This window comes from Syngnathus scovelli, chromosome 1 (genome assembly GCF_024217435.2).
Source record: "Syngnathus scovelli strain Florida chromosome 1, RoL_Ssco_1.2, whole genome shotgun sequence".
NCBI lineage: Eukaryota > Metazoa > Chordata > Actinopteri > Syngnathiformes > Syngnathidae > Syngnathus > Syngnathus scovelli.
In genome coordinates, this window is record NC_090847.1 from 24,037,797 (window position 1) to 24,050,097 (window position 12,301).

General features: G+C 43.6%; 1 protein-coding gene across 1 annotated transcript; it reads left to right on the top strand.

Annotated features, from left to right (window-relative positions):
- The first annotated feature begins 3,349 nt into the window (after positions 1 to 3,349).
- cplx2b (complexin 2b) lies at positions 3,350 to 9,795 on the top strand. The gene is made up of 4 exons (XM_049742115.2): positions 3,350 to 3,559; positions 5,046 to 5,175; positions 8,660 to 8,835; positions 9,214 to 9,795. Exons 2-4 carry the CDS (start codon positions 5,145 to 5,147, stop codon positions 9,409 to 9,411), a joined length of 405 nt encoding a protein of 134 aa, XP_049598072.1. The 5' UTR covers positions 3,350 to 3,559; positions 5,046 to 5,144; the 3' UTR covers positions 9,412 to 9,795.
- Positions 9,796 to 12,301: the final 2,506 nt, after the last annotated feature.

Sequence of the window (12,301 nt, forward strand, 5' to 3'; positions counted from 1 at the left end):
CTTCTCCTGCGTAAAACAAATGGAGAAGATAAACTCCTCCGGCGTCACCATGTTGGAATTTGCTTCTTCGAAATTGTATAGCAGCATTTTGATTGGGAGAGCCGCCATCTGGTGGACAAATGCTGACCACCGAATTTCAAAGCTGTTTCCCGACCTGCCCTTTATTTAATTCATATTATTTGAATGAATATGGCAATTTTTTTTGTACGGCACAGATGCAAAGTACTAAGACAAAAGTACGAGACCATTCGTTAAAATTTACTGCAATAACAGTTTGAGTGCTTGAAATTATGAGCTATCGTGTGAGGAAAAATTGAAACAATTCAAGAAGCACATGAGAATACCTGAAATTCTCGCAGAATTTTGTCATCACGAGTGAGTGAGTGAGTGAGTGAGTGAGTGAGTGAGTGAGTGAGTGAGTGAGTGAGTGAGTGAGTGAGTGAGTGAGTGAGTGAGTGAGTGAGTGAGTGAGTGAGTGAGTGAGTGAGTGAGTGAGTCAGTCAGTCAGTCAGTCAGTCAGTCAGTCAGTCAGTCAGTCAGTCAGTCAGTCAGTGGCTGAAACAAATATATATAAATATGATATGTGGAGCAGGCGGAAAACAAATAGTCTCAATTTGATTGAAAAATGCATGCAAGAAAGTTTGATACAGAAATCCCACCTGTCTTTTGGCAATAAAGAAAAATTAAAGTCTCTTCAAGTTGATTGAAAAGTGCGCGCAGGAAAGATTAATACAAATTCCCACCTGTCTTTTTGAAAAAAAAGTCCCTTCAATTTGATTGAAAAGTGCATACAAGAAAGTTTGATACAGAAATCCCACCTATCTTTAATCAAAAAGAAAATAAGTCTCAATTTGCCTGAAAAATGCATGCAAGAAAGTTTGATACAAAAATTTCCACCTGTCTTTTGGCAACAACAACAAAAAAAAAGGCCCGACTTAAAAGAGCATGCAAGAAAGTCAAAAAGTCAATTTTGGGGAGAAGTGCATGCAGGAACGTGTGATACAAAAATCCCACCTGTCATTTGGAAAAAAAAGTAAAAAACTGCACGCAAGAACGTTACATCCATCGCGGCGGGCCATTCCATCTCTGCCATCTTTGATGTCCCGCAATTGGCCCACAAGATGGCGCCAGATCGATTGACTGACAGACACCACCACCAAGTGGGATGAAGACTTTATTGTGGTTCCGACTCAATAATAATACATGACACCAATGCAAAGTTGCACCATCAAATTCGAGCAATCCCTTCCAATGCGCTGCAAGCAAAGCAAACGCCATCAAATTCAAGCAAGGCCTTCCAAAGCGTTGGTTGAAAGCAAAGTTGCACCATCAAATTCACCACCTTCCTTCCACAAAACGTTTGAACTTGCTAAAGTTCAAGTCGAAAAAAATTGCAATAAGTAGAAGACAAAACAAAAAGGTTGCACCATCAAATTCACCACCTTCCTTCCAGAGCATCCCAGCAAAACGTTTGCCAACCTATGCAATCAATTGTAAAGAACCTCATAAATGGAGTGGAACATTGAATAAGAGCCAAAAAAAAGCGCTTTCCCGCTGCAAACAAGTCAAAGGCCAACCGCTCAGGCGTCACGAGTTGTTGCCCTCCCTCGCGCCAGATGAACGCCAGATGATGGAGGCTTTCCATTGGCCCAGGGTCTCGTGCCGCCGTCACCGGTGACCTCGCACTCTAAGGTCACATCAGCTTAATGTCTTGCCTTACCAAAGACTTTCAGAAAGCATTTGTGTTGTTGTTACGTTATCAAAGTAGCCTCCGACCTTCAAGTCATCATTTCAAAGCCAAAGTCTGGGACCAGAGATGCTGGCGTGGCTCCACGACACCAAGTTGGAGCTCTGACGTTACGCGAGAGAGAGAGAGACAAAGTCACAAAGTCACAAAGTCACTGTGCCCTCTCGCATTGCAGCGTCACAGACTTGCTCACTGTATGGAAGGAAACCAAAACATGACCACCTCTCTTGCTGAAGAAATGAAGAGACGCACATGTTTTGTTGTTGTCGAAACATTCCATACGCTTATTCGTGTGCTGCCTACAATTTATTTGCAGGCTTCGGTATGACCGTGAAAAGAAAGTGACGCAAACAGTCCCTCGACTGTGAGCAAACAAGCAAAAGAAAGAACAAGTCCATCTGAAATGAAATGATGTGAAAAATGTGAAAATGTGAAAAAAGGATTTTGTGTTTGGTCGATCTTATGTTCAAAAATAAATTTCACTTTCATTCATTCATTCATTCATTCATTCATTCATTCATTCATTCATTCATTCATTCATTCATTCATTCATTCATTCACTCATTCATTCATTCATTCATTCATTCGTGTGAAAGAAAAGTGATGCAAACAGTCCCTCAACAGTGAGCAAACAAGCAAAAGAAAAAAACGTTGTCGACAAAGACTCGTTTTGAACATTCAATTTGGTTTTGTGGACGTATTTGAGGAGAGAAAGGCCAATATTGCGGCAGTGCTCTCTTCCATTATATCCCCCCCGCCTATTCCGCTTCGGGGGGGGAAAACGGCTGGGGACTCGGCCTGGGGCCACAGGGCCACAGGGCGGTCGGGTTCCATCCATTCCTGCAGGGACACGTGGCGCCGTCGTGCGGACATAGCTGGTATTGCGCTCTCGTCTGACTTCACTTGAAATGCATCGCTAAGAATCGAAGAGACGACTTTGTCCACCTAAGCTAAAGTGTTTGTGGTAAAGACTTTTTTTTTAGGATTTCGTTTTGAAAATACTACCTGTGAAATGCAACCCAACTGTGCTTGGACGGCGCAAATCTTGAAGCCACTTTTCTTCACATTTCTTTCATTCACTTATTGCTTTTGCCCACAAACCAGTAGAGGGGGGCCACACGCTTTGACGAAATTCAGAGCACTCAAGTCCAAACCAAAGACAAATCAACAAAGGCCGAGACAAGTTTGCACTATTTTCTTACTAGCATCTACTTATTACATTTTTACAATTTAGGGGCAGAACTTGAGAGTCATTACAGCACAATTGCATGATAAATGCACAAAGGACATGATGTTGGTTTGTTTCAGGTAGGCAACAAACATCCCATAAATGTTTGTAAAAAATAATGGTCGCTTTTTAAACTTGTTTTTGTATAACTTACATTTTTAATGACTTTCTTTTAGTCATTCTTCACTCACGATCCACAATTTGTGTATGGAAACCACAATATTGAGCCTAGCTTTGGTTGCCTGTCTTTGGCATTCTGCATTTATAAATACTAACGCTCTCACACACACACACACGCACACGCACGCACGCACGCACGCACACACGCACAAGCAGTGTTAATGAGTGAGCGAGTTTGCGTGCGTGCGTGCGTCCGTGCGTCCATACACTGCGCCGCCGTGAGGTGATGAACAAACTCCGAATGGGGCGGGCCGGTTGAGAAACGGACAAAGGCGTTCTGCCCACTGTGTGCTTGCGCGTGAATTTACGTGTACGATAGGGTCTATATGAGAGTTGTCAGGCGGGGGTTCGACAAGCAACTGGCGGTATCCTTCTCTAGAGCTTCGCGCACCCGACTGCAGCAGGTCAGTAGTCACACGTATAACGGACGCCTGCCTCCATTGCGTTTTTTTCTCCTCGTTTCGTGTAGCGTCTGATTTTTTTGAGACGTTCACTACCGCGTGCATGCAGGGGAAGGCGAGGCTGTATAATTTCCAGCCTCATTATCATCTTCATTTGATGCAAACAAGTGGCGATAGGAGGGGAAGAGAGGAGGAGGGGGACGTGAATGTGATGAAGGTTGGATGGCAGGAAGCAGTTTTGATTACGCGCGTGTGCGTGCCGTTCATCCATAATCGTGTTGCCTGTTGTGTGCGTGTGTCTTTCAATGTTTGCTCACGCACCGGACAATGAAATGCACGATGATATCATGTTTCCTTTCAATATTGGCACTAATGTGTGTGTGTGTGTGTGCGTGTGCGCGTGTGTGTGTGTGTATGTTTGGGCAAATTACGTTTTGTTTATTTTGCGTGCAGGTGGATATTCTTCATTTTGCGTGTATGCCGAGTAAATTGCCATTTCGAGGAAGTCCTAACCATTCCGTTTTTTTTTTAAATTTAATTCAGCCCCTGAAGCCAGTTTCACTTAGCAGAAGAATATTTGGTAGAAAAGACGGTCATGGTGAGACCCACAAAAAAGTCTCAAGTGCGGCTTTGCGACACGAAATTTGGCAGGTACGACTATTTTGAGTGGAGCCCCAAAAATGTCTTGAGACCGTGGGTTCATGCGGAGATTTGGGGCAGATGTCTCATTCCAAGCAAATTCTGCCTCTGTGTTTTTGCCCACTTGCAATCACATTTTGACTCCCTACTAGCACACTGATGTTCAGGAGTCACGGTATTTCCTGTTCCAGTTGTGAATGGAGCAGCTAAGTTGGATGAGAAATAAATGACTGATGGATATCCATACATCCATTACCAGAGCGAAATTTTTGCTCATTGTGTAATTCTCCAATAGTATAATAATAATAATACTATGATCTGTTTTAGTGTTATTGTTGTCTGTACTCATTCCTCCCATCACTGCCGGCTGCGCCACACGACCGCATGAAAAATTCACACGCTCATCGTTTTGCAATGAGGTCTGAGTGGCAGCTCCGTCTTGTGTAAAGAAGAAAAACAACAGCAACAAGAGCAGTTGAGTTGACAACATGCTGAGTCAATTTGTGAATCCACTCGTATAGCGTATTGAATAATTGTTCCCATTGAACGTAAGTACCCTTCATAATATCGAATGTAACGTCATGTCATGCGGCATTTGTGTGTTGCGTAAGTGGGTACGTGCACGCCAAACAAGGAATTTGAATCCGGTTGATCTCAGCCTCTGCACAACATTTACGTGACGAACAACATTCAGGTGACTAACAACATTGAAGTGGCGGGAACAGGATATTATTGCCCGGTGATGTCTCTGAGACATTATGAGTGGTGTGAGCTCATCAGAGTGATGTCAAATGTCATCATTGTCACGATCAAATCTGATCCAATTCTATGCATCTTTTTTTTGCGGCAGGTCTATCTAGAGATTCTAGCGCAAGAAATTGCGGGGGAGGCTTCATGCTAGCTCGTCTTTGACATCCAAGAAGAAATTCAACACACTCAAAACCTCAAGATGGACTTTGTGATGAAACAAGCTTTAGGTGGTGAGTAATCACCCAATCGTGTTAGCTTATCATACTAAAAAGCTACTTGTTAATATTTGGGCTTTAAAAGGTGGTGCTTCCCAGCTCTTTGTGCACCGTGCCTTCAGCCTGTTGTTGCCGAATCTATTTTTATATTAAATATTCTTTAAAGAGCACTTGGTTCGAGGACTGTTCGATCCATCCATCCATCCATCCATCCATCCATCCATCCATCCATCCATCCAACCAACCAACCAACCAATCAATCCACCTATCAATCCACCTATCAATCCACATATCAATCAAGAAATCAAGAAATCAATCCACCCATCAATCCACCAATCAATCCATCAATCAATAGCCTGTTACGCTAAGCGTCCTTGCAGAAATATCTTTACGTACACAGAATGTACGTTAGGCAAGAACTTCAGGTGTTACGCAAGATGGTCTGTAATCATTTGTCTGCAGGGCCAATCATTCCTCCTCATTTCCTGTCTGCTTTTCTTTTCTCATTTTACCCCACCCACACCAGCAACCCAGGGCCTGCTAGCATGCCTGTCTGGCAGCTTCCTGCTACCACACAGCGCAGACGTCGGACTGGATCGAAAAACGGCTGATAATTTGACAGATAAAACGATATATTCTTTTGCCCAATCAAGTCAAGTTTATTTGTATACAAACAGTCTCAAAGGGATTCACATAGCCAAAAATTGACAATTATTCTCAAAGCATCCCCTGATCTTAAGCTCCCAAAAGGGCAAGGAAAAACTCAAAAAAAACCCTACCAGGGGAAAATGAGAAACCTTGAGAAGGGACCACAGATGGAAGGATCCCCCTTTCAGGATCACCAGATCCTTTTTTGTTCTCTTTTTTGTTTTAATTCGACACAATGCAAGTGCTCTTCAGTTGCACGAGAGCTTCTTAGCACAACACCTTCAATGGAGTAACAGGGAGCACTTCAAATATCTGCTAATGCTAACGAGGTGGAAGGAGTGGAGGAAGAGGGGTCCCAGATGATAACAGATAATAATTGAGAAGCACTGCTGTAAGTAAGCACAGAGTGGAGGAACGCCAAGCAGTACATTTCCTACCTACTGAGGTTGTATCAGAGCTTTAACTCAGTTCTGTGTGCAAAGACACAGGCAGTGCCTGCTTTTCTGAGACATCTCTGATGTGACTGTTTCCCACAACCTACTGCCCTTTCACGAAACCCTCCATAACTATTTTCTACACCCTTTTCCCAGGTTGCAGTCTTTTCTTGAAGGCAGCGATTGTCAACCGGTGATCCGCGGCTCTCTAGTGGTCCGTGGCGGTACAGCAGGTGCTCCGCCCATTTGGAAATGGAAAATAATTGCAACACTTTTAAAAATAAAATTGATTCATTATTTAGACTTGAGTTATTCTCCATCCAATTTTGCGAATCATTTACCCATCTAAATGTAGCCGAGATTCCTAAAATAGACAAGCGGATGCAAATAGCCTGTAAGGCAAAACCCCTACTGAATACGCCACTGTGGAGAGGAGGCACAAAGGCAATTTTCAAGGCGAAAAGCAACAAGTTGCTCCATTTAGACTCCCCATCAAAGCAGGCTTTTTGTTTGTCTAAGGTACCGAGACAAAAGCAGAATTGAAGGCGACTTGTGAATTCATGCAACCTCTGAGGTGGGATCAGAGCTTTAATGGAAGGATTGACAATTCACCGCTAGCCCAGTCAAAACGTGTCTTTGACATCTATAGCCGTCATTGGCCGTGAATGAGTTGCTGATGCTTGTATGCAGTCCACATGTGATGTGGTGTTTGTTTTCTCAGCTGCCAAACACCCGCAGCGGACAGGCTGACCTTAGCCCCAACTCATGCTGAGCGCTGAACCCTACCCGCCTAACCCCGCTTTCTCACCAGCTGAGTGCTAATTTGTTACAATCGCTTCTGTTGCAGTTGCGTGTCGCCACAGGCGAGAAAAAGCCTGACGATAGTCATGACGATGATGATGAGTGCTTCTACAGCATCACAATGAATACATTTCATGTATTATATAGCATACGCATGCATTCCATTTTATATATGAATTAACCAGTGCCTTATATAAAATACTGTTACATGCGCCATGGATGCATTACAATACACATTTAAGATATATTAAAATCGTGTATAAATGATATGACCTATAATTACTCCTGCATTTCATGCATGCACACATTACTTACGAAAATATGTTACACAAACAACATCTATTCTCCATTTAATTATAATTACGTATATACATATACATTTAACTGTTCCATTCATTGGGCACAGCATGCAAATTGTCAGGCATGGAACAAGGCGGAGGACTCGGATGCAGAGTCTTTCTTTGCACTGATTTATTCCAAAATAAGATGACCAAAAAGACAACTCAAAGCGCCTCTTGTGAGGGAAACACTCGGCAAAAATCCAAACAAAAGGCGTCGCACTCGGGCGAGACAAAAAGAGCTAGGTAGAACAAGGCACTAACAAAAAGCGTCGCTCTGTGGCGAGACAAAAAGGAGGAATCTTACTGGGAGTTCGGACGTCAAGGAATCGCTGGTGGTCGGGACGAGGCAAGACACACTGACACAAGACAAGGGGAAGACACGGACTAAATACACACAAAAGGGCTGGGACACAGGTGCTGACAATTAGCGTCAACCACACAGGTGCACACAATCGGGATCAGGGAATACAAGACAACCGAAAACAGAGGAAGGAACCACGAACTGAAACGGAAGAGATGACAAAATAAAACAGGAAGTGAAGTTACGACACAGACAAGACAGAAATCCGGAAAATAAACGTGACCGCATGACACAAATTGCTGTAAATGTATGTAGTAACACACGTTTGATATGAAAAAAAAAGCATTTGTATACAAGTATCATTAAACATGCAATACGGTAAACTGGTTAGCACGTCCGCCTCTTAGTTCACAGGGTGTTGGTTCGATTCCACCTCCGGCCCTCCCTGTGTGGACTTTGCATGTTCTCCCTGTTCCTGTGCATGTGTTTTCTCCGGGCACTCCGCTTTCCTCCCACATCCCAAAAACATACATGATAGGCTGATTGAGCACTCCAAATTGCCCCTTGGTGTGAGCGCGGATGGTTGTTCGTCACTCGCGATTAGTTGGTAACTGGCGGTACGGAAAATGCATGGATGGATACGTTCATATCATAAAAACAACAATCATGTTGAATATGATATGATACATCATATTATGCGTCTGTTGCACTGCAGCTCATAAAGTCATTTCCAGAAGGTTTGAGATGTTGGATGCTATGGTGCGTTTGCGCAGGCCAAGATTGATAGTATGATGCAGTTGTTTTGTTTCTCTGCTGCTTGATCCATAATTCATACACTCAGGCGGTCCTGTATTTACTATCGACCCCACTCGGCTAAAAACAAGGCGCCATTAATGCACCACCAAACCTGGCACAAACTGCCGTTCCTCCACCACCTTTCACTGTCGTTCCCTCTGTCTTGGTGCTGCGCTCAGGTGCCACCAAGGACATGGGCAAGATGTTGGGCGGCGAGGAGGAGAAGGACCCTGACGCGGCCAAGAAAGAGGAAGAGCGTCAAGAGGCCCTGAGGCAGCAGGAGGAGGAACGGAAGGCAAAACATGCCCGCTTGGAGGCTGAGAGGGAGAAGGTCCGACAGAGCATTCGGGACAAGGTAGGGCATTTTCCTAGTGTGAACTGGCTGGGCAAGTCCACAGTGTGCAGTGGTAACTGTCGTAGCATATGCTTATGCTAATGTCCGGCACTGGCCACAAGGTACTAGCACCTCCCGAGTTAGTCTCATAAACATGGTCACTATGGATAATGATAACTTTCCTTTGCTGTTGTCACTGCTAATGCTAACCTCATGGTCACAATGGACAATGTTAACTTTCCTTTGATGATGTCATTGCTAATGCTAAGCTCTATGCTAGTTTCACATAAACTTGTATGTTCAATCGGAATGCTAATGCTACTGTTATTGCTAATGCATGTGTGGTTAGGGATTGTAGTGGACATTTTAGTGGCTGAGGAGATCTGTTTTTGTTTTTAGTACGGCCTGAAGAAGAAGGAGGAAAAGGAGGCAGAGGAGAAGGCGGCGCTGGAGCAGGCCTGTGAGGGCTCTCTGACGCGTCCCAAGAAGGCCATCCCCAGAGGTTGTGGAGACGATGACGATGATGATGACGAGAGTATCCTGGATACTGTCCTCAAGTTTCTGCCTGGCCCGCTACAAGACATGTTCAAGAAGTAGATCGGGAAGGAAAACAGGGGAGGGGAAGTGGATTGGGGGAAAAGGACGATGCATCTTCAGGGAGGCATGGTCTTGCCAAGCTGTTGGAGGCTTTACGCTGCCTTTTCTTGAACTTTGTGTTTTTATTATTATTTTTCTACTTCCTGCAACATTTTTTTGTTATTTCATTCGATACTACCAGGCCACTTGACCGGTTGGTTGGCAGTCACCTTGTCACTCGGCACACGGTATACCAAGTTGAAAGCATTTTTTTTTTTTGTCTTCACCGCTGATGGTTGCGGAGAACGCAGGTCAACATGTGTTATATTAGATCCCGAGTCAAAAACGAGCCATTTGAAAGAGTCAACGGAAAAAAAGAAGACGGTATGATCCTTCACAAACAAATTGGCGTTTTATTCATTTGTTTGCTAAACTACCCAGCGTTGGGTCAACTTGAGCCACCTACCTGGGTCAGTGCTCCGGTCTTTTTATGTCCAGTTTGAAAGAAAGGACAGAAAACATGGACCTTTTGGGGGCTTCTGTAATTATTTGACTGCAGGACTTTCTTTCTTCTGTACGAGAGTGCCAAATTTATCTGAATCTGTATGACAATTAATTGCGACTTTTTAACATTAGAAGTTGAAAATGTAGTGTGGGTCCCCTTAGACAATCAACAGAAACTTAGGGGAATTTTGCGTGGCTGGAGAGTATAGGGGGAACGTTCAAAATCACTTGGCCCAATAGAGACCAAAGATCTCACGTGTTATACACGTCATTCTTCTTTGAGCCACCCGAAGCCAACACTGAATAATGACATCAATCTGTGCTTCAGCAGTGCGTTAGTGGTGCATTATGGGTACGTTACCATGCTTTATTAGTAAATCAGCGATGTATCGACCCATGGTTGCTGCATCAGCGATGTCTGGGAGGTGCATCAACGGTGTACCGGTGGTGTGTTCGGACTACATAAGCGCCGGTGCATCGGTGATGGTGCTTCAGAGGTACATCGCTGGTGCTAGCTATAGTGGCGAGCAGGAAATATGGTGAGTACTTGAATACGAAGTGACGTTTGGAAGAGCAAACATGTGGTAAAAGACAAAGAAGCTAAAGAGCTAAGATGCTTAGAAGCTTAAAGTTGTCAGGACTGCAGGAGAAGACTTTATTGTAGTTTTGACTAAAGGAGTAGAGGAAGACGACGATTCGGGACTACACTACAAAGCCATACGCTTTTGACTTTTTGCAATAATTTCTTGAATGTTTTTATTGCGTGTGTGCATGTGCCTTTGTGGCCATTTACACAACATGCATGTAGGAAGAAACCTTCGTTGTGTACGTGTCTATTTGTGTCTTCTTAATACTGAACACATGTTGATGCATGCAGAACAAAGACCAAAATCATGGGTTGATACATTTTGGTGTATTTGTGGTTTCAGTTTGTCAGTTTGTACAGCAACCAATTGGTTGGGAGCATCAAGTGCCCTGGCAGTTTACACAAAGGGACACACACAGGACGTTTGTGAATTGCGGGGTGGGAGTGCACAGGCTAAAGATGCTAGAAGCTAACGTTTTGCATATTTGTCGACATAAATTAGCTCACCGTGGCTACATCCGTTGACTTCATACAACACTTTGGATGGCATTCGAAAGCCTCTTTCAAAGTCACATTATCTGCCTTAAATCCGCTACAGAGAATTGGGGTCATTTTGCCGGATTGTGTCATGACACGCATGGAGAGACAGTCAGCATCTTTTACCGGTTTCTGCATGAAAGGTACAGGTGCATCATTTTGGACTCACCCGTTACAAATTTGATGAACTGCATGTGAAGAAACTCAAGCCCCTTTCACACTCCCCCACGACACCAACACATTATCGACTTTACCTCAAATTTCTGTCTACCTTTATGCTAAAATGCTAATTGTGATGTTAGCTCCTGTTTCGAAAATGAATCATAGCGTCCGTCGCTTGTGCTCTGACTTTCTCTGACACTTGATCAAATTCATTCAAATGTTTAGCTGTTGCATTTATGTGTTGGTGTGTGGTTCCTCTTCCACCTGTCGCGTTTGCTAGTATGGCTTCTTGGCTAAACCACGCGCCTTTCAAAAGGGCTATTCCGCTACATTTTGCCTACGCTTGTTCCTTATCTTCATCGGGCGCTGGCGTCGGGGTGAATGTGCGAGATGACCACGGGAGCCCATCGTTGTCATTGTCGTTCTTTTAACGCTGACTGTCCCGTTGCGTTGTCTGCCAAATGATACATGTCATTCAATTTGATGCAGATTTCATTGTGTGTGTGTGTGTGTGTGTGTGTGTGTGTGTGTGTGTGTGTGTTTGTGTGTGTGTGTGTGTGTGCACCACAGCCACCTGGAGGCAGTATAAGACAAATAAACTGTTGCCTGATATGTAGACCATTGACAACTCCTGTCAGCTTGTCAGTGCGACACTAAGATTTTTTGTGAAGGATAAAATATACGGTTTTTATTTTGAGGCGCCAATGTGTTTACATTTGTGTGAAATTTTGGTTTGCATGACAAGATTACAAAGTTACATTTGCGCCCATTAACTGGCATCACCTCTTGTTAGATGGCTCCAGCTGCTGTTAACATGCTTTAGCCTAGGTGAGCTCATTTAGCTTTTGTTAGCACAAGATGTTTCAAATTATTACGTGCTAGCAGTTTGCTCATTGGCATAGTTATCAGCATCAACTGCCATTATTGCTCTGAACTGCCTTTTTTTTATATATCAAGGTTTTTTACTTGTCACGAACACTTTTGTGTGATCACCAAGAAGGAATCAAACCTATCAATGTTGGTTTCTTTATTTGGAAATTTCTTTCATTCATTCAGGGTAAAAATGATTTAAGGTGAATGTCAACAATTAAGTTTGAAAAATAAAATTTGAAAAATATGGTC

Coding starts and splice junctions, on each gene's coding strand:
- cplx2b (XM_049742115.2), top strand. CDS start 5,145: ATGGACTTTGTGATGAAACAAGCTTTAGGTG. Junction 5,176..8,659: donor GATGAAACAAGCTTTAGGTG/GTGAGTAATCAC, acceptor TGCTGCGCTCAG/GTGCCACCAAGGACATGGGC. Junction 8,836..9,213: donor GACAGAGCATTCGGGACAAG/GTAGGGCATTTT, acceptor TTTTGTTTTTAG/TACGGCCTGAAGAAGAAGGA.